At 39.4% G+C, this 19,366-nt stretch overlaps 4 protein-coding genes across 6 annotated transcripts; 2 read left to right on the plus strand and 2 right to left on the minus strand.

Annotated features, from left to right (window-relative positions):
- The first annotated feature begins 255 nt into the window (after window positions 1–255).
- LOC119990078 (CTP synthase-like) lies at window positions 256–4,532 on the plus strand. Of its 3 annotated transcripts, none has more exons than XM_038835898.1 (22): window positions 256–456; window positions 561–741; window positions 825–904; window positions 982–1,068; window positions 1,159–1,209; window positions 1,301–1,418; window positions 1,479–1,556; window positions 1,649–1,713; window positions 1,807–1,890; window positions 1,981–2,031; window positions 2,120–2,182; window positions 2,264–2,310; window positions 2,406–2,478; window positions 2,566–2,628; window positions 2,805–2,894; window positions 2,976–3,014; window positions 3,105–3,332; window positions 3,426–3,511; window positions 3,643–3,691; window positions 3,774–3,854; window positions 3,936–4,029; window positions 4,122–4,532. In XM_038835898.1, exons 2-22 carry the CDS (start codon window positions 615–617, stop codon window positions 4,322–4,324), a joined length of 1,857 nt encoding a protein of 618 aa, XP_038691826.1. In that variant the 5' UTR covers window positions 256–456; window positions 561–614; the 3' UTR covers window positions 4,325–4,532. The 3 variants fall into 3 exon arrangements, with proteins under 3 accessions (XP_038691826.1, XP_038691828.1, XP_038691827.1); XM_038835900.1 differs by having other exon boundaries at window positions 1,503–1,556; XM_038835899.1 differs by lacking the exon at window positions 256–456 and having other exon boundaries at window positions 615–741; window positions 1,500–1,556.
- Window positions 4,533–6,297: 1,765 nt separating this feature from the next.
- Window positions 6,298–8,342, plus strand: LOC119988386 (pentatricopeptide repeat-containing protein At2g13600-like). The gene has a single exon (XM_038833404.1). It carries the CDS (start codon window positions 6,503–6,505, stop codon window positions 8,285–8,287), a length of 1,785 nt encoding a protein of 594 aa, XP_038689332.1. The 5' UTR covers window positions 6,298–6,502; the 3' UTR covers window positions 8,288–8,342.
- A 204-nt stretch (window positions 8,343–8,546) lies between these two features.
- LOC119988387 lies at window positions 8,547–12,086 on the minus strand. The gene is made up of 8 exons (XM_038833406.1): window positions 11,733–12,086; window positions 11,581–11,633; window positions 11,405–11,464; window positions 11,194–11,271; window positions 10,884–11,013; window positions 10,508–10,560; window positions 9,553–9,726; window positions 8,547–8,868 (listed from the first exon to the last, which is right to left on the minus strand). Exons 1-8 carry the CDS (start codon window positions 12,055–12,057, stop codon window positions 8,716–8,718), a joined length of 1,026 nt encoding a protein of 341 aa, XP_038689334.1. The 5' UTR covers window positions 12,058–12,086; the 3' UTR covers window positions 8,547–8,715.
- Window positions 12,087–12,349: 263 nt separating this feature from the next.
- On the minus strand, window positions 12,350–18,193 carry LOC119988003 (putative receptor-like protein kinase At3g47110). Its single transcript, XM_038832915.1, has 8 exons — window positions 17,787–18,193; window positions 17,365–17,662; window positions 15,822–16,692; window positions 15,656–15,715; window positions 15,478–15,549; window positions 13,821–15,026; window positions 13,029–13,682; window positions 12,350–12,934 (listed from the first exon to the last, which is right to left on the minus strand). Exons 2-8 carry the CDS (start codon window positions 17,383–17,385, stop codon window positions 12,579–12,581), a joined length of 3,240 nt encoding a protein of 1,079 aa, XP_038688843.1. The 5' UTR covers window positions 17,386–17,662; window positions 17,787–18,193; the 3' UTR covers window positions 12,350–12,578.
- Between the last annotated feature and the right edge of the window lie 1,173 nt (window positions 18,194–19,366).

Raw genomic sequence — 19,366 nt, forward strand, 5'->3', positions numbered from 1 at the left:
CATGAAACAATAAACATGCCATGTCAGTCTTTTATTGATAATAAAATAAAGGACACCTCGCTCTCCGTGTGGGGTGGGGCCATGGCCGTGGCCCGTGGGGGATTCTCGGCCTGCTCACAGTCACAGGGCAAGATAGAGAAGAATTGCTTTTTATTTAATTTCAAGAATTAATATTTTTTTTTTTTTAAAAAAGAGAGTGACAAGATTGAAAGCAGAGATTATAAAGCCGCCATGAGAAGGTAAACCAATCTCATTAATTTCTTCCTCTGCGTCCACACCATTGTTGGTCGTTTCTTCTTTATGTTCTTGCTTAGTTCTATTTGTCTTGTCTGAAAATCAAAAAAAAAAAAAAATCATTCTTGCTCCTCTCGTCTTGTCTAGACAAAGAAAAGACCCACTTGTTGTTCTTTTCGCTTCATTCTGCTTCCTTCCTTGATTGACAACCACAATACCAAGGTATGCAATGAAATCTTATGACTCATCTGTTTTGCATCTGTTGTCTATCCGTTCTGTTATGCTCAGTTTTGTTCATTTTGTGCTGCGGATGTTGCTTAGAACAGGTACCGTCACAGCAGAAAGAGGAGAATCATTGTAGAAACAAAGGAGACAAAATAATGAAGAAAATGAAGTATGTGTTGGTTACAGGTGGAGTTGTGAGTGGACTTGGTAAAGGAGTGACTGCTAGTAGTATTGGTGTGGTTCTTAAGGCTTGTGGTCTTCGTGTCACCTCCATTAAAATAGGTATTCTTCTGATTATTTTCTTTTCAGACTAATTTTTCTGAAAATGTGTTGTTTCTGGCCACTAATTTTAAAGTTAATTTCAGATCCTTATTTAAACACTGATGCTGGAACCATGTCCCCTTTAGAGCACGGTGAAGTGTTCGTGTTGGATGATGGTGGCGAGGTACATAAAACCTTACAATCACTTCTTTTTTGTACAATTTGGATTACTAATCGAAAAGCATTTTTTGGGTTTGGAAGGTGGACCTGGATCTTGGAAACTATGAGAGGTTCATGGATATCAAGTTGACCCGTGACAACAACATCACTACTGGAAAGATTTACCAGGCAAGTATTAATGTTGGTGACAAAAAAGAGTAACTAGATTTATACAAAGTTTACTTTATTTTAATTTTTTATGTTCTTATTGTTTGACAGTCTGTTATTGACAAGGAGAGAAGAGGAGATTATTTGGGGAAAACAGTGCAGGTTTAATTTCATTCACTGCCAACTCTTGTCAGTTGTACTTGTTCTTCATAAGTTTGTGTGTATATTGAAATTAAATTTTCACAATTTTTAGGTTGTACCTCACATCACTGATGCAATTCAAGACTGGATAGAGAGAGTAGCGCAGGTACCGGTGGACGGGAAGTCAGGTCCAGCTGATGTGTGTGTGATTGAACTGGGAGGGACGATAGGTAGATAAGCACAGGCTAATTTAGTCACTTGCTTTATATATGTTCATTGGTCTTCTATAGGTGATTTTTCTTTGGATGTAGGAGACATTGAATCCATGCCATTCATTGAGGCTCTAAGTCAATTCTCATGCCGTGTTGGTATGGATAATGTTCTTTTTGTACACCAAATTCAATTCTTTGGCTCTATTTTTCAAGGCTCTAAGGATAATTTCAACTTCAATCTGCTTCAGGGAGCGGAAACTTTTGCCTGATTCATGTCAGTCTTGTTCCTGTTTTGAATGTTGTTGGGGAACAGGTATAACCTCTCCACATATGGAATTGAGTTAAGATAGCTATAATTAACCGAAAAGCTTGATTAATGCTGTGAAATATGGTTACCATTTTACAGAAAACAAAACCAACACAGCACAGTGTCCGGGGACTAAGAGGACTGGGTTTGACACCAGATATTTTAGCTTGTCGCAGCACATCGGTATTTCAAACTCTTTCTCCTAGAAGGACACAGAGAGTAGATATCTTGTAATTCTGGTTTCAGGTTACTGAGTATAAATCTGCTTTGCAGGTACTTGATGAGACTGTGAAGGAGAAGCTCTCACAATTCTGTCATGTTCCCGTACGGTGGCTTTGTACAAACAATAGTGGTTTATTATTTATCTTCTTTTGCAAGTTCTGAACTTTTATTGTAACAATATGATATGCAGGAAGAAAACATAGTCACTCTTTATGATGTTCCAAATATCTGGCACATACCTTTGCTTTTAAGAGTAAGCAATTCTAAAATTCAATCTCATGAATTTGAAAATTATGACAATGGTATTGAGTATTTATTTTCTTTTATTGAATAGGATCAGAAGGCTCATGAATCAATCTTGAAAAAGTTGAACCTTTTAAGGTTTGTGTGATAAACCCACTTTCCATGGTCCTTGTCGACGTAATTGGTTTTCGCTTCTTGCAATGCTCACCCAAGTATGTTCTGCAATGCTGCAGTGTTGCTCAAGAGCCTAATTTAGATGAATGGACTTCAAGGGCTGAAATCTGTGACATGTTATCAGATGATCCAGTGTGTCTTGAGAACTTTCAGCTTCAGAATTTGGATTTATTGAATTTTTCGGTCAAAGTTTATCTTTTTTATCTCATGAATTCGTAGGTTCGAATTGCCTTGGTTGGAAAGTATACAGGCCTTCCAGATGCTTATCTTTCTATAGTGAAGGTATACTTGGCTATTTCAAAGTGGTATTGGGATACTTTGCGATTTAGGGTCCTTTTCCTAGTTTTCTATTGCATTCTTGGCTGCAATTTCTTTGATAGAGCATGATTTATCAAAATATTACATCGCTAGGAATGGGATTTTAATTCCATGGTTTTGTTGCATGCTTTATTCTGCAGGCTCTTTTGCACGCAGCCATAGCTCGGCACAAGAAACTTATTGTGGATTGGGTTCCAGCAACTGAACTTGAAGATATAACTGCCAAAGAGGTTAGTAAATCATATCTTGACATTGTAGGTAGTCTTTATTTCCTTTTGTTTCACATACTTACATAAATGTTTCCCTTGCAGAATCCTGATGCTTATAGGGCTGCATGGAACACTTTGAAGGTTTGCATTGCCTAATGTTGGTTTTGATGGCATGACTATAGCTTTGTTTCCTAAATTGTTGTACACCATCTGAGATGCCTCTATGTTCAGGGTGCGGATGGCATTCTTGTTCCTGGAGGGTTTGGTGACAGAGGTGTGCAAGGGAAAATTCTTGCAGCAAAGTACGCTAGAGAAAACAGAATTCCATATCTCGGGATTTGTCTGGGAATGCAGATTGCTGTGATTGAGATTGCGCGATCGGTACTTGGCCTGCGTGATGCAAACAGCACTGAGTTTGATCTTGACACCAAGAATCCTTGTTGCATATTCATGCCTGAGGTTTTATAGTGCTCTAACTAGTGTTGAATCTACATCAGGTAAATTTTTTTTTTTTTTTTATCTGAATGAACACTTTATATATTGTACCAACAGGGCTCAACAACCCATATGGGGGGCACAATGCGTCTCGGATCAAGGAGGACGTATTTCCAAGTCAGGGATTGCACGTCTGCAAAGTTGTTAGTATCTCTGAATCTTCTGTTGTCATTGAAAATTTTTATGCAGAAATTTATTGCAAGTTTAGTCATCAGGAAGTTTAACAATTAGTTTCATTGAGGTTGACCGACTATTCTCCTCTGCATTTCCTTAGATATGGTAACAGAAGCTTCATTGACGAGAGACACCGACATAGATATGAGGTATGCGGAACTGGAATGTATACGCTTTCCATAGATGTAATTGTTTTTTGGGGCCTCAGAATGCGTATACTCTCTTATGTAGGTAAATCCTGATATGGTAGCGCGACTTGAACACGCCGGACTCTCTTTCACTGGCAAGGATGAAACAGGACGGCGTATGGAGGTGTGAATTCATAATAATACTTCAAATTGCTTTACTAATTTATATGAAAACAATGGTTCTAAGTTTATATCTGCAATACAGATTGTTGAGCTACTTAATCATCCATACTTCATTGGAGCTCAATTCCATCCTGAATATAAATCGAGACCAGGAAAACCTTCTGCTTTATTCCTAGGTACATGTCCTGCTCAACCCAGTTCAAGTCGATATGTTTTAAGTTCGTTTTGCATTTGCTGTAAAATGATTATATTTGGTCATGTAATACAGGGCTTATAGCAGCAGCATGTGGGGAATTAGAATCTCTCTTACAAGGGTGTCGCAGCAAAGAGAACGGAACGGTGTCTATGAAGCAACATGTTTACCAAAATGGATATGATAGTAAGCTGGCAGCCATATCATCAGAGTGTAGTAAAATATATAGCAGCAGCAACAGCAACCGCTATTGCAATGGCAACGGTGTACTCCTTTGAAGGCTGTTACTTGACTAATAAGTAATGATGTATCTTTATAAGTGGTAGTTGTTTTGTTAGGGTTTAGGTGGTTTTTTTTTTTTTGCCTGGTGTTTTAGTAGCAAAGTTTGTTGTGTATAGTGAACTGGGAAAATGGAGTGGCTGCAGAATTGATGGAAACAGAGCTGGATCCTAAATCTTTTTTTCAAGGAACAGCTTGTTCTGCTCATGGTGTGTCTGGATTGAGTGATTTGGCGGGACGGGAGGGGAAGAGAAGGGAAGAGAAGGGAAGGGAAGGGGAAGAAATCTTCCCCCTAATTCTCTCCAAATTCCTACTTTTAATGAAATCTTTATCCCAATCTTCTTTAAATCCCTCTTCTTAACTTTTTTTAAACTATCCAAACAAAGAAATTAGAAGGAAACTCGATTTCTCTTCCATTCTTCCCAAATCCCTCGATCCAAACACACTATAAAATACTAATCAACATTTTAGTTGGAAAACGATTATGGAATGTATAAATGTTTTTTTTTGGGTGACAACATTATATAAGTTTGTCCTTTAACATTCGATATGAGTGCAAACTTGGGTCATTAAACTCGCATGCACAAAAGTCTTTCAAGTTTACCATTTGGACTTCCGATATGAACCTAAGCATAGAAGTTTATCTGTAAATTGAGCTAAAACCTAACTCATTGCCACAAAGATACTGCTCCAAATAGACCTTGATACATGTATACACTGCGAGCAGATCAAAAACTAGAAAACATTTCATTGAATCCAGAAAATTGAAATGATGAGACAAACATATGAGGAAAAAAGAAGAAAGGCGAGTTCAACTGAGTATATATCATCATTTTTATATTTTGCCATTTCCGAGTGAGTGAATGAATTGTGTTTTTTAGAAAAACTACTGCTTCTAAGTTACTGTTTCTTCTAGCGTGCTGGCATTACATGAAAGCTGGTTTGCATTAAAGAAAAGTTTGCAATCGAATTACCTGGTGTAGGGGCAAAATCTACAATCATTGAATAGTCAACTTTTAATACGTGGAGGCACATCTCTACTTTCGAATCCTGTCAACAGCACAACAAGAGCAACTGTGAAAGCTCTCAAACCGGACGGGGGGTGCCGATCGTAGAGGTTCCGACGATCAAGTTAGTAGTGATCGGAGATGGAAGACCGACGATGGCAAGGTGTTTGTGGCTGAGTATTTCTGTAAGGGCTCGTAAAGTTTATGTCTCTGGTTTGCAATGTTCGGATCGATCCACTCTCCAAGATAGGAGAAGAGTATTTATATGAAAGTGAGGACAGGCCTCGAGAGTTGTGTCACCCACTTATGTCTTGTTTGGTAAAACCCAGGGGTATGTGCATGAAAGTCAAGTATATCGGACGTGTTAGAGTTGATAGGTGAAAAGTATGGTGATGGTGTTAGGACATATGATGGGACTGTGACACGTGTCGGTCAGAGTATGGGGAATAGTGTAGGCGACCATTAATGAATTGATATTGTATGATATAAGATCGTACGTGAGGATACGTACTTGTCAGGTCCGAGGATGTTGGTGTGAACGGGATTGAAAGATTCCCCCTTAGGGGGAAAGATTCCCTAGCTGGGTAGAAGCCTTGGTGTGGCGGCGCCTTTATTGTGGCAACCCCACTGTTGTGGCGGCACCAACATTAGCCAAAAGAAATTCTCTGTCATGTAATGACGTTATGAATACAGTAAAGTAGATAGGAGAGGGGACGTTAACTGCTATCGTCAAATATGGTGTCAGGACCACTGTTTGATATCTCGTGAGAGTGTTGTCAACGGATAGAGCCTCGAATGTCGCGAATGGGCCTTCAGCATGGGCCAGAGTGGGCCAATTAGGCCTGTGAAGTTGGGTATTCCGGACTTGGATTTGTCGTCATGTGGTCAAGTAGGTCCATACGATATTTGATAACTACACCTAGTAAGTAAATGCATGAAAAAAATGACAAAATCTTTGAAAGTTAAGAGATTTTAGCCAGAGAAACTAATCACATATGGTTTGACCACCAGAGGAGCTCGCTGCATCATGCTATCGGCCACAAATGGGAAGAACATGTCTACATGTCCTAGAGATGGATATCAGCAGAAGGAAAGAACAAACCTACTGCCTGACATTAAAAGGCACAGCTTGACATAAGAAGTATATAACAGAGGCTAACTACTGCCTAAATGGGCTTCTTCGGCAAATTGTTTCATGAAAAACTGAGATGCTTTCGCTCAAATCTCTTTCAACCCATCACGAAAACAAGGAAACCAATTGCGTACTTCCGGAGGCTTTCCTCGAACACACGAGACGCGAGTGAAGAAGAGGAACTTTGCTCCACTTTTCTGCGCGAATGTGCTCGAAAGTCCGACTCTCGATGGGGTAGAACCGTCCATGCCAAGCTAATCAAGGGCTTCATTCCATTTTCTATGTACCTTCAAAACTTCACGCTCAATATGTACGTGAAGGGTGGGAAAGTCGACGATGGTCTCAGACTGTTCGACGAAATGCCCCACCGAAATGTCGTCTCCTTCTCAGCTCTGATAGCGGGTCTTGTTCAGTGGGGATTCCCCGGTGAGGCACTGTCTATATTTAATTTCATGCATCGTGACGGTACGGTGGGGATGAATGAGTTTACTCTGGTAAGCGCGCTCCAGGCGTGCTCGTTGATATCATGCAGAAGCTTTTGTTACCAGATTTATGCACTCATTGTTCGCTTGGGTTTGGAGTGTAATGTATATCTGGTGAATGCTTTCTTGACGGGATTGATTCGGCAGGGAAAATTTAAGGAAGCTTTGGAAGTTTTTGAAAAGTGTAACAATAAGGATACTGTGTCCTGGAATACAATGCTGGCTGGCCACTTGCAGGATCCATACTTGGACTTACCTGGGTTTTGGTATAGAATGATTTGTTGTGAGGAAGTGAAGCCCGACAACTTCACATTCGCTAGCGTGCTTACTGGGTTGGCTGTTATTCCTGATTTGAAAATGGGATTGCAAGTTCATGGTCAGTTGCTTAAAAGTGGTTATGGGAGTGAGAAGTGTGTAGGAAATTCTTTGGCTGATATGTACATAAAGAATCAGAGGTTGGTGGAAGGTTTTAAAGTTTTTGATGAGATGATGTGGAGGGATGTGTGCTCTTGGACTCTTATTGCTGCGGGATGCCTACAGTGTGGTGAACCAGGAAGGGCACTTGAGGTTATTGGTGAGATGAGGGAGATGGGTGTGAAGCCGAATAAATTTACACTCGCAACCGCGCTTAATGCATGTGCTAATTTGGCTTCAATGGAGGAAGGAAAGAAAGTTCATGGATTGAAAGTGAAACTTGGGAATGAGGTTGATTTGTGCGTGGATAATGCGCTGCTGGATATGTATGCAAAATGTGGTTGCATGGAGGGAGCATGGATTATTTTTCGATCCATGAGGACTCGTTCTGTTGTTACATGGACGACGATGATAATGGCTTGTGCACAAAATGGCCAGGCTAGAGATGCTATAGAGGTTTTTGAAGAGATGAGGATGGAAGATGTGGAGCCTAATAACATCACCTTCATTTGTGTGCTTTACGCATGTAGCCAAGGTGGATTTGTTGAGAAAGGGCGGTATTATTTCTCCTCCATGTCTAGTGACTATGGAATTTCCCCTACTGAAGATCACTATGTGTGCATGGTGAATTTACTTGGCCGCGCTGGACATATTAAAGATGCGGAAGAGTTGATATTAAGCATGCCATTTCAGGCAGGTGTGCTGGCTTGGCAGACCTTGCTTGGTGCTTGTCAACTTCATGGAGATGTGGAAACTGGCAAGCGGGCAGCAGAGCATGCAATAGATCTAGACAAAAAAGACCCATCAACCTACGTGTTGCTGTCAAACATGCTTGCTGTTTCAAACAACTGGGACAAGGTGGGGGTTTTGAGAGAGCTAATGGAGACTAGGGACGTACAGAAAACACCAGGATCCAGTTGGATCTAATTAGGTCATTTTTTAATCTTCGGAACGAAGTGGAAGGAGGGAGGAGATTCTTGAACAAGTAAAGGATCCAATGACTTCAAAAGAATTGAACGAGGAGCCGTGGGAGGTGAAAATCTCATGTACGGCTCTGTCGAGTGGCAGTAAGGGTGCGGATGTAGTAATTTTCTTGCATTATGTCAACATGGAGATGCTAATCATACTCCACCCAACCGATAACAATTAGTTACCCTTACACCACTTGAAAATAGTGAACAGGTGATTGAAGACAATAGTCTCTGATGGGAATATGGATATGGAAAAATACATGAATCATTAGAATCAACATATTTACAATAATTCTTTCATGGTCATCAAGCCAATGGGTCTCGTTATAGATTCTTTGATCACCTATAACTGGACTGGAGCCGCTTCAAATCTTCAAGCATTTATTAACATGCAGTTTGCTCAATAAGCTTCCATTGCTTCACATTTTGGCTCAACTGGACAGGGACCATTGTAGACCATGCGGTCAAATCTGGCAAAGGACCTGTAAGGGCAAGAAAGTTTTCCCCTTGTGCGTTCGGTATTCTCTTCCAACATAACTGCTTCAGCAAATATCAAACGATAAGCCTAGATTTATCATATGAGTATATCACTCAGCTACTTTAGAAGCTATGGGGGCATGCTGGTGTGAAAAAAATGCGAGAAAACAGAGAACAGACAGTTTCCGAGAGAATCAATGAATCTGTCCTCACCGGGATCACAGGGTTATATTATTCAATTCATCATCACAAAAAGCAATTTATTCCTCAAAATATAAACACATTTGCCGTTCCATGATGTTCCTCCACAACAAAAAGGACAACAGTTATCAATCATGCCCAGCTTGTTGCAAAGTTCAGAAAAATGTCAAACAGCCTAGGCATGATGATCATAGTTGCGATGATCTGACGGCCATATTAATTTTTCTGATTACTTTGAGGAAAGGTGTTCGGTCTTGTACTCAATATCCTATTTCTCGATTTATTCTTCACAATTCTTTTTCTAATTAGTCTTGACCTTCTAGTTCTATTTCTCGGGCTTCGAAAAAAGCAATTGAAACTCCAAAATGGAAGGGTATTATCGTAGATGAAATTTAAAATTTAAAGAAAAAAATGGAACTTGATAGTCTGTTTCTCTTCAAGCCAGTGAGAAACCAGTGGGTATTACTAAGAGCAGGACTGATTAATATTTAGAGCAGTATCAGCGAGAATAATATGACTACCAAAGCCAAGGATATACCATACATTTCCAGGAAAGGCTTTAGAGAGTGTCTTGATTGTAGAATTTTGTATCCAAGTACCATCAACTGATTGAGGATGGATTTCTCCATTCGTAATATCAGAATCTCCACCAGCACAGTTCACCATGAGCCGTCCGTTGGGCATCAATCTATCATTCAATTCCAACCAAGTTGTAACCTGCCCAAACACAGTCCAAACATGTATAAAAAAAAAAGCACGTAATCGGTATAATAAAAGACTAACAGCCAAAGACAGCATGCTAAAAAGACAGGTCACCACAGCCAAGAATAACATTTAGGTGCATACCTTCCCTACAATCACCTCTCTATGAATCTAATTTGGGGGGGGGGGGGGGGGGGGGGGGTTAATCATTTGCTGTGTCAAGCAAATGAAGTATATATTAAACTTTAAGTATAAAGCTGTTTTCATCATTGTTATGGTGCCTTATGTCACAAGCTAGGTAGCCTATACCCTATAAAGCTAAAACCTCATAATTGGATGAAAGGTAAACAATTACTGTGCACAAAACTCCCACAGTGGACGGGGTTGGGGATAGACAAGATATATGCAGACCTTACCCACATAATATGTAAAGAGTGTTTACATGAATTGAACATGTGACCTCTAGGTACACCCCTGCAATTCTACCACTGAGGCCACATGTTCACCGACAACTTCTGTAAACGTCTAGTAGAAAAAAGCATAGGGTTTTTGCCTTTTTGGATTGCTTAGGAAAATCACTAGAAAGAACTTACAAAGCTAAACTTGAAGAGATGACAAAAGTTGCCAACATTCAGGAATCGTGCAAGTGTTTCACGATTTTTGTGAGGTTCTGATGGGTCACTTAGTGAAATGGAACTTTCAAACAAGCCGGATGGTGTACGAACAAGGTCATTTAGATATCTTGACACCAAAACATGAACCAAAAATACCCAAAAGTAACAACTTAGGTACAAACCTCTTGCAACTGTTCCAAAACCTTTCCATCAGAAAACAAATCAATGATGATGCCTGAATAATCGTTGCTAGCAGAAGTTAGATAAATAAAAGAGAGAAACTTCAATATTTTCGGGAACGAAGATAACAAAGTCAGCAGTTAAATAGATATTTCATTCACTTCAATTTTAAAATAACTGCAACATATGAGGCCGCGAATAATAACTTGGTATCTGCAGGCACACTAAGTGGGAGCAAGAGAAGATGTATTTTTGATATGCCTGAATATTGAAGCTGGTTTTGTGTTCTCCTAATAAACTATGGATTACACATGTTCACACATGACATTGTAAAGGAAAAGAAGGAATGCTGAATCACAAAATCAGGAGAACTCTCACCAGCATAGGCTCCAGAAATATTCCCAGACGGTGAAAGGGCATCACCAATGTGCACTTTTAGTACACCACCAGCTTCAGTATGCTTCTCAAGAGCAGATAGTCCTAGATATTCCCTTGCTTTATCAATCAACTGAAATACACAAAATGTTGAAAGAAAATTTTAGACTCTGGTTTCTTCTTTACCATCCTTATCTTTTCTTACTCAACGCCAAAGAACAATAATCTTCAGTACTTTAATTGAATCTGTAATGAAATTGTTTAGCATTTGCCAAGTTGAATTATATGACAAAGAGCGTTAGTAAATGCTTACAATTTCATCGATTTCCCAACCTTCAAGCTGCAATGAAGGCCACAAGTCCAGCATCAAGTGTGCAGCAGTTCCACCACCCTGAACAGATGGAATGGATCCTTTAGTGCAATGGTTCAATAGTACCAATATGCAGCGCTAGACAATCAGATGATACAAGAATGAAGACTCCAATCATCCTGCATCCATGTCAGTTCAAATTAAGTAAATTTACCAAGCCAAGCATGGCAATAGGACCTTCCGGAACAATAGGTGGCAATGCAGCAAAATCATCCTGCATAAATAACAAAGAAATTGAATTAAAAAAAAAAGCAACTGGGAATTCCTTAATCTTCCAAAGAAATGAACTTGAGAGGAAGGTATACCATTTCTTGATATGCATGTACATACCCAATAAGAGTCAGTCCATTTGCTATCTTTGTTGATAATGCTATGAACATTATCTGATAACACAGACAACGGCAACAATAAATTTTCCTTTTTTATGTTTTTTAAATGGACAAATTTTTGGAAAAAAATTGGCGAACTGAGTTGTGACATACGAGTTGAGTCGAGGAGCAGGACCCGGGATTTGGGGGTGTCCACAATTACAATGTCGTTATACTTGCTTCTCACAGCTGTGAGCACTTGATAGTCCTCTTCTTCTTCTTCCTCCGATACTTGCTTTTGTTCTTCGTTGCATTCTCGATTGGCGTAACAACTCGCATTCGCCTTTCGACCACCACAGGGCCTTGAAGCGGATAATTTAGAAAAATATGAAGTGCTAGGGAAAGGCGAGCACGAGCACACGGTTCGTCGTTGTGGATAACGAGAGTGGACGATTACTGGCGAGGGCACCACCCGATGCGCTTGTGCCAACACAATCATGGCTACCAGGACCAGCTTCACTGTAAAACAATTCTGGATATGCCAAACCTAAAAGTAGGTTAGCCTGTTGGGCCCGGCCCACGATTTTTCTAGTCTAGTCTACATTAAAATATCCATGGGCTGGGCCTGTTTGGCTGGCTTTGCCAAGTACAAAATAAATTAACACTTAATACTTGATCATGAGATACATTGTACAAGCCTGCAGAAATCCAAAAAAAAAAAAATGGATATTTAAGAAAAAAAACACAAATCCAAGAAACCTAGCACGATGAATTTTGACCCAATTTATCATATTATCTGATAAGAAATTTATTTGCATGACCCGAGTTTAGGCTCATATCACATGTCTAAAGATAAATTTAGGGAAAAAAAAAACCCACGAAGAAGGCCAATCAATAGAGGAATTCAGGAAAAAATGTGTAACATAAGCTGGTACAGAAGTGCAGAACTTTAGTGTATAGAACACCAAATCACCAATGCTTATTAGGAAGAAACCACTGAAATGAAATGATGCTGGCATGTCAATGGTACTCAACATCCTGTAGAAACTTTCTTCTGATTTGTTGGAGCGAAGCTCCGACTTCTTTCATGTTCAACCTGTGTTCAGGTGACAATTCTGAGCATTTGAGGGCCAATTCCATGATGGATGACACACAATCCTTCTTAGAACCAGTCTTCACTTCCTTGCTTCCCAGCAATGCAGCATCCAAGACTTCAAGTGGATAAACTGGTAATGTTTCCTCAATCCAACACCTTAGTGTTCTTTCTTCAGTGAACATTTCATCTGTGGGCTTCAATCTTGTAAAAGTTTCCATTAACAAAATTCCATAACTATACACATCAGCTTTAGTGGAAACAATTCCTTGTGATCCATACTCTGCAATAATCAAAATTCAAATACACCATTAGATTGATTAATGAAGCACTGTATGTGTACAGGTGTGTGCATGTGAATATAGTTTAAACATCACCAGGTGCCATATATCCAATAGTAGCTAGTGTCATGGTCTGTGCTGTAGAGTCTGCTTCACCAACAAGTTTTGCAATGCCAAAATCACACACATGAGAGACCATTTCTTCATCTAGCAAGATATTGGCAGGTTTTAAATCACAATGGACAATCGGTGTTGAATAACCGTGATGAAGATATTCCAATGCTGATGCGACTTCAATCATGATGTTCAATCTTCGTTGGAAATCCAACAAATGTTCTTCAGAATATAGCCACCTCTCAAGGCTCCCATTCGGCATGAACTCCATTACCACGGCCTTGAAATCAAGGTTACTGCAACTAGTAATGATTCTTACTAGATTACGATGTCTTACAGTTCGCATAACCTCACATTCAACATCAAAACTCTTGAATGCTCCTTCCAGTTGGAAATTGAAAACCTTTACTGCAACCGCTGTCCCATCTCGAAGTGTTCCTTTGAAAACTGAACCAAAACTCCCAGTGCCAAGCAAGTTACTTTCACTAAATCTCTCTGTTGCTTGATAAAGTTCTTGGTAGGAAATTTTTCTCAATACTGCAAGAGGCGGATCTTCAACAGCATCTTGTCTTTGATTTCTCTTTCGACGTCTTATGATGACAAATAAGATGGCGAAGATAAGAACTACTGAGGCAACTGGCAGCAAAATCAACAGTAAAAGTTTTGCAGCTTTCATAGAATTTCTGTTAGTACTAGATTTACATGGAGGAACTTTGAGTCGGGAGGAACCACACAATGCATAATTCTGCATAAATGAATCGGCTGAAAAGTTACCGAAGGGTCCTCCAGCAGGAATTTCCCCTTCTAGTCTGTTGAAGGACAGATTCAAATAGTTAAGGTACAAGAGTCCTTCAAGCGACTTCGGAATCTCCCCTGACAAGTTATTATCAGATAGATCCAAGTATTCCAAGCTTATCAAGCCTCCAAATGACTGAGGAATGGCTCCTTGTAATTTGTTATGTGTCAAGGAAAGTTGCACCAAATTTTGGCGTTCCCCCAGGGTGCTTGGAACATCACCTGATAGTTGATTCATTGACACATCTATTGTAATCACAACCTTCAAATTTCCAATATCTGGTGAAAGAAAGCCTTGAAGATAGTTTGACGACAAATTTATGCTCAGGATATATGTAAGGCTCCACAATGTCAACGGAATTGTGGATGTTAATCCGTTAAAACCTAGGTCGATACCTCTTAGAGAAGTAAGATTACTCAAACAAGCTGGAATTGATCCTTCCAGGCTATTATTGTATAAACTTAAGAAAACTAAGCTCCTCAGTTGGCAAATTTCATATGGGATAAAGCCCTGCAACCTATTTTGATGAAGGAACATACCCTGGAGGTTCTGCAATCCTATCACTGTTGTTGGAACTGAACCAGTCAGGTCATTGTTATAGAGCCGCAAAACTATCAAGTTGCTCAAGTTGCCAATTTCTCTTGGAATGCTACCCCAAATATTGCAACTATAAGCTGAAAAATCTTCGAGAGATGCGGAGAGATTCCCAAATGAAACAGCTGGAAGGATGCCATTGAGTGGGTTTTCAAATACTATCAAAGTAACTAAGTTTCTGCAATATGTCAGTGATGATAGGAACATCAACTCCGGAGTAGCCTCACTGGTCAAGTTATTACGGGCAAGGTTGAGGAACTTTAGCTGTCTTAAATTCCCTAATGTGGTAGGAATAAAACCAGTAAATAAGTTATCAGCCACTTCTATGGTGGTTAGCTTAGATGCATTAGTAATAGAGAGTGGGAATATTCCACCAATCTGGTTTGACCATAGGAAAAGCCCCTCAAGATTTGGAAGCCAGTTGCCTAAGCTTAATGGGAGATGACCCGAGAGGCGATTTGCTGCCAATGAAATGATTTGCATTGTTGTGCTATTGAAGATTGTAGGTGAGATGGAACCAGTTAGGCTATTATTTCCGATGCTAAGATATTCGAGAATCGGAAGATTGCCAATTTCAAGTGGTATTTCACCTGCAATAAAGCAAGAACAGATATTTAAGTAACATGTTGAAGCTCAAAAAATTTCTCGGAAACTACCAAAAGGTACATGACTAATACTTGATATATAGATGCATTTTACTATTCGTTTGCTCATTTCCTTGGACTATCAAATTGTAGTTCAAACATGCATGCGTGATTTCACACTAACTGCAATTCTGATTTGTGCGGGTATACAGTTAATATACTCAGGTGAATATCAATGATACTCTTTCATTCTTGAAATAGAAGTCCACATTTAAGTGCAAGTGACAGTACCCGTACCTGTCAAGTTGTTTAGTTCAAACATGCATGCGTGATTTCACACTAACTGCAATTCTGATTTGTGCGGGTATACAGTTAATATACTCAGGTGAATATCAATGATACTCTTTCATTCTTGAAATAGAAGTCCACATTTAAGTGCAAGTGACAGTACCCGTACCTGTCAAGTTGTTTAGTTCCAAATTCATTTCTGTGAGGAAAGTACAATTTCCTAAAGCTTCTGGTATGTTTCCTGTGAAATTTTCATTAGCGAAGCACAGAAAGGTGTTAGATACAATCATGATATCAATGCGGAAGTCTTTATACCAGAATATATTGTTTCAGAAAGCGAAGGGGACCTGTAAGGTGATTCAGTAACTCCATATTTTCCAAGTAACTGATTTCTTGAGGAATATCACCTGCATAGTCATCACCTTTAGTGGTAGTCCAAATTGAAAACTTTGAATATAAGTACAAAGATTTTAGACAAGCAATAACAGGAAAAATGTTCACCCCAAACTATACCTTCCAGATTGTTATCACCCAGATACAGCCTCTTCATCATAGTCAAATTTCCAATTCTGGTGGATATGCCTCCAGAGAAATAATTGTATGCCAATGACAGAACTTGCAGCTGCTTGCAGTTGAAAAGACTGATCGGAAGTTCACCATAAATTTGGTTTTGGGACAAATAAAGGCCCTTTAAATTCTGAAGATGATCGAACATGTTCACAGGAAGGCTACCAGATAAATTGTTAAAGGTAAGATCAAGGAATTGCAGTGAAGATGTGTTGATGATGGTAGAGGCAACAGAACCATGAAGCATATTATTACTGAGGTCAAGAATTTGCAGGGAAGATATGTTGAAGATGGTAGAAGGCATGGGACCTGAAAGTTGATTATATTCCAAGCTTAGTGTCTTCAATTTGGGAAGCACACCAATCAGTTCTGGAATATTTCCTTCAAGAGCATTATATCTCATGTTCAAAGCCTCTAGCTTTGGGAGAATGCACAGAGAGGGAGGGAATTCTCCATCGAAGTCGTTGAAGCTGAAGTCAATTTGCTTTAACCGACGCAGTCGACCCAACTCATTAGGCAAAGAGCCATGAAAACTATTGTTTCTAATGCTCAACTGAACAAGGAATGATAGATTTCCTATATGAGGGGGCAGAGTTCCTGTAAGACCCATGAAAGATAGATTTAAGGCCATGACTCTCTTGTGCCGTGCATTACAAGTGACACCAATCCATTGACAAACAGAAGCCTTGGATGACCAGTTGGTTTCCAGGGTATTGAGAGGGTCGTGAGTAACAAGGCCTTTCAAGGCAAGAAGAGCAGATTGATCAGAGGCTATGTTTTTCACTGCCATTGCTATGCTAGCCAACAGCAGTACTGCCTGAAAAAGATAAAGGAAACAGTTCTTCTTCATTAGCTTGAGCAAGTTGACACACACCAAAGATCAGTATGAATGTATGATGGTCACTGTTGGAAATATTCCAATACTGAAGTCCGAAATTTATGGAAGGTAACTTCGGAGACTAAAAAATAAAGTCTCGAAAACTTCATTTTCAGTTTGAAATAGCAAGCCATTTATTTATTAGGAGTAGATGTGAGAAAGGATCTGTTCAGACAAGGAAGTTCTCATTATGATGTTGACAGGAAAGAGGAACTGTATATTTTATCCTACAAATTCAGATCCTCTTCAATGTTACATAGACTCAAGTATACAAGTCAGTCACCCAGACAAGACAAACATATTACTCTCACATTCCTAGCGAGCTGTAGAGGGGATATTTCAGGGGCATGACATGGATCTCAAAGCCCAAAAACAGAAACCTTCAAATGGAATCCAGAATTTATTAATATGAAAAGTAATTTAACATAATACCTTGACGCTCTAATATGACATTGATGACCAATTGACTTAGACATTGTGATGTATGTTATTTAATTTATAGGTACTTACAGAGAAATTCACACATTAGTTTGTCTCTTGTCTTTTTGTCTCCAAGTGAAAGACTTTAATACTCGCACATGATCAAGGTCAACATATCTAAACATTACTAACCTGCATCAGTTGAAAGTTCATGTTTTAACAACCCATGTTGACAAAGCTTCATCGTTGCGTCCAAGCTTTACCTCTTCACACATGGCACCGTTTGGGGGTGAGTTCCAACGCCTTGTCGGCCCACCCCGTTAGGGTGCAAATCTGTTTGGGGGTGAGTTCCGTCGCGGTTGGAACAGAAGCGACTCCGAGCTGCTTCGACTGGTGACGCAGCGAGGAAGATGCAAATGCCACTGTTGCAACACGCTGACATTTCCATTTCTGCCCTCATTCTTGGTCTTTATTTCATCCTCATTCTCGTCTACAGCAACATCAACAAGTAGTTTCGATAAACTGAAAAAGCCAATTAAGTCTCGATTAAACTGAAAAAAGTCTCGAGTTTAGGTCTCAGTGCTTCAAAATTATACATAAGAAACTACACTTACCTGCACCGTAATCGACTATACAGCAATGCAATGTACGCTTATGAGCTTGTTGCGACTCACCGCAGTAATGGTTCTTGCTCGCTCTGACGACACCAAACGTCAAAGCCCCAAATATCGTAAAAGGCCCAAGGATATCGTCGCAAATGCAACCGAGCCGCCGTTCATCAATACTTTCATGAGCTTCTGGCTTTATCAGATTGATTGGGCTGTATCAGGTAACAAGCCCACCGTCACTTGCTCAAGTTGCCAATTTTCTCTTGGCTTTTTCAGATTGATTGGGCTGTATCAATGTGGTTGGAACTGAAGCATTGTTATAGATCCCCAAAACTATCAAGTTGCCAATTTCTCTTGGATTGCTACGCCAAATATTGCAACTATAAGCAGGAAAATCTTCGAGAGGAGCGGAGAGATTCCCAAATGAAACAGCTGGAAGGATGCCATTTAGTGGATTTCACATGGGGACTAGGAGTCTAGGATTACTCACCTGTCACTCATAATTTAAAGCTAAAAAGGTCAAAAGGTTGGGAAACCATAAAGAAAGATTAATGCTATTTACACTCCCCATTTTATTAAATCTTGAAAAAATTTAATCTATAAACACCCTTACTTATCCCTACCAATCTGTCCTAAATTTTCTAAATCTTTCCCTCCTCTTCTCTCCTCCCTTCTTCCCTTACCTGAAGAGAGACTCACTCTCAAACCACGGCGGAGCTTCAGAGACGCGACCCTCAATGGAGTACTCACACAACCCCCAATTATTCCTCTCATAGAGAAATAACTGCTACTATAGCCTGTGGTAGAAGAATAATAGTGAACAGCCTTTTTGTTTTGTGGTTGGTATACACGTGGAGGGACATGTAGCAAACCACGTATGCATGAAGTTTGCCAATACTAATGTTAGCTCAGATGGCCATGACAATATGTACGGGTGACCTATCATTTTCTTCATTTCTTGGTCGGTTATTAGATTGTCCGTGACCAATAGGGCTGTCAAAAAACTGTGAAACACTCGGTCGGTTGTCAAATCACCTAATTGCTCATTATTATCAAATATTCGTTGGTGAAGATCTACTGAAAAATCGATCGAAAAATCGTTAAAATTGATAATAACTGGCTAAATTTATGTCGAAAAATAATAAAAAATGATCAAAACCAACCGTGAACATCCTTAATGACTAATTATATGTTTGTGTATACCCATATGTGTGCGCGTTGATATTTGAAAGGAGTTAGGATTCCTATAAAAAAGTAGTTAGGATTTTATGCGAGCAAGACAAATTAATTAAGACAGTTTAACTCTATTTAATTCTGATCGAGATGCAATTACAAAAAGTTAGCAATTTAACAACCCAATTTCGACATATGTGCATCAACAAATTTTGGAAAGTAAATCCAAAATTTAATCAATATCAATAAGTAACTTCATTAGGAATAAATAAGAAGTCCAACCTTACAATATAGTGGATGTGGTAAATGACTTATATATATATATATATATGTATATATCTTAATATTAAGCTGCAATTAAGTCAACACCAAGTTAGGTACATCCCCAGTGCACATAACATATATAAACAGAC

The sequence above is a fragment of the Tripterygium wilfordii genome, chromosome 21 (genome assembly GCF_013401445.1).
Source record: "Tripterygium wilfordii isolate XIE 37 chromosome 21, ASM1340144v1, whole genome shotgun sequence".
NCBI lineage: Eukaryota > Viridiplantae > Streptophyta > Magnoliopsida > Celastrales > Celastraceae > Tripterygium > Tripterygium wilfordii.

Excerpts from the sequence above, each read along its gene's own strand:
- LOC119988386 (XM_038833404.1), top strand. The coding sequence starts at position 6,503 with ATGGGCTTCTTCGGCAAATTGTTTCATGAAAAACTGAGATGCTTTCGC.
- LOC119988387 (XM_038833406.1), bottom strand. The coding sequence starts at position 12,057 with ATGATTGTGTTGGCACAAGCGCATCGGGTGGTGCCCTCGCCAGTAATC. Across the intron at positions 10,561-10,883 it reads TATTTCTGGAGCCTATGCTG|GCATCATCATTGATTTGTTT; the intron begins GTGAGAGTTCTC and ends ACGATTATTCAG. Across the intron at positions 9,727-10,507 it reads TTTTGGAACAGTTGCAAGAG|GTTACAACTTGGTTGGAATT; the intron begins GTTTGTACCTAA and ends GTGTTTGGGCAG.
- LOC119990078 (XM_038835898.1), top strand. The coding sequence starts at position 615 with ATGAAGAAAATGAAGTATGTGTTGGTTACAGGTGGAGTTGTGAGTGGA. Across the intron at positions 742-824 it reads TGTCACCTCCATTAAAATAG|ATCCTTATTTAAACACTGAT; the intron begins GTATTCTTCTGA and ends AGTTAATTTCAG. Across the intron at positions 3,512-3,642 it reads GATTGCACGTCTGCAAAGTT|ATATGGTAACAGAAGCTTCA; the intron begins GTTAGTATCTCT and ends GCATTTCCTTAG.
- LOC119988003 (XM_038832915.1), bottom strand. The coding sequence starts at position 17,385 with ATGAACTTTCAACTGATGCAG. Across the intron at positions 15,550-15,655 it reads GTTACTGAATCACCTTACAG|GAAACATACCAGAAGCTTTA; the intron begins GTCCCCTTCGCT and ends AAAATTTCACAG. Across the intron at positions 15,027-15,477 it reads GGAACTAAACAACTTGACAG|GTGAAATACCACTTGAAATT; the intron begins GTACGGGTACTG and ends GCTTTATTGCAG.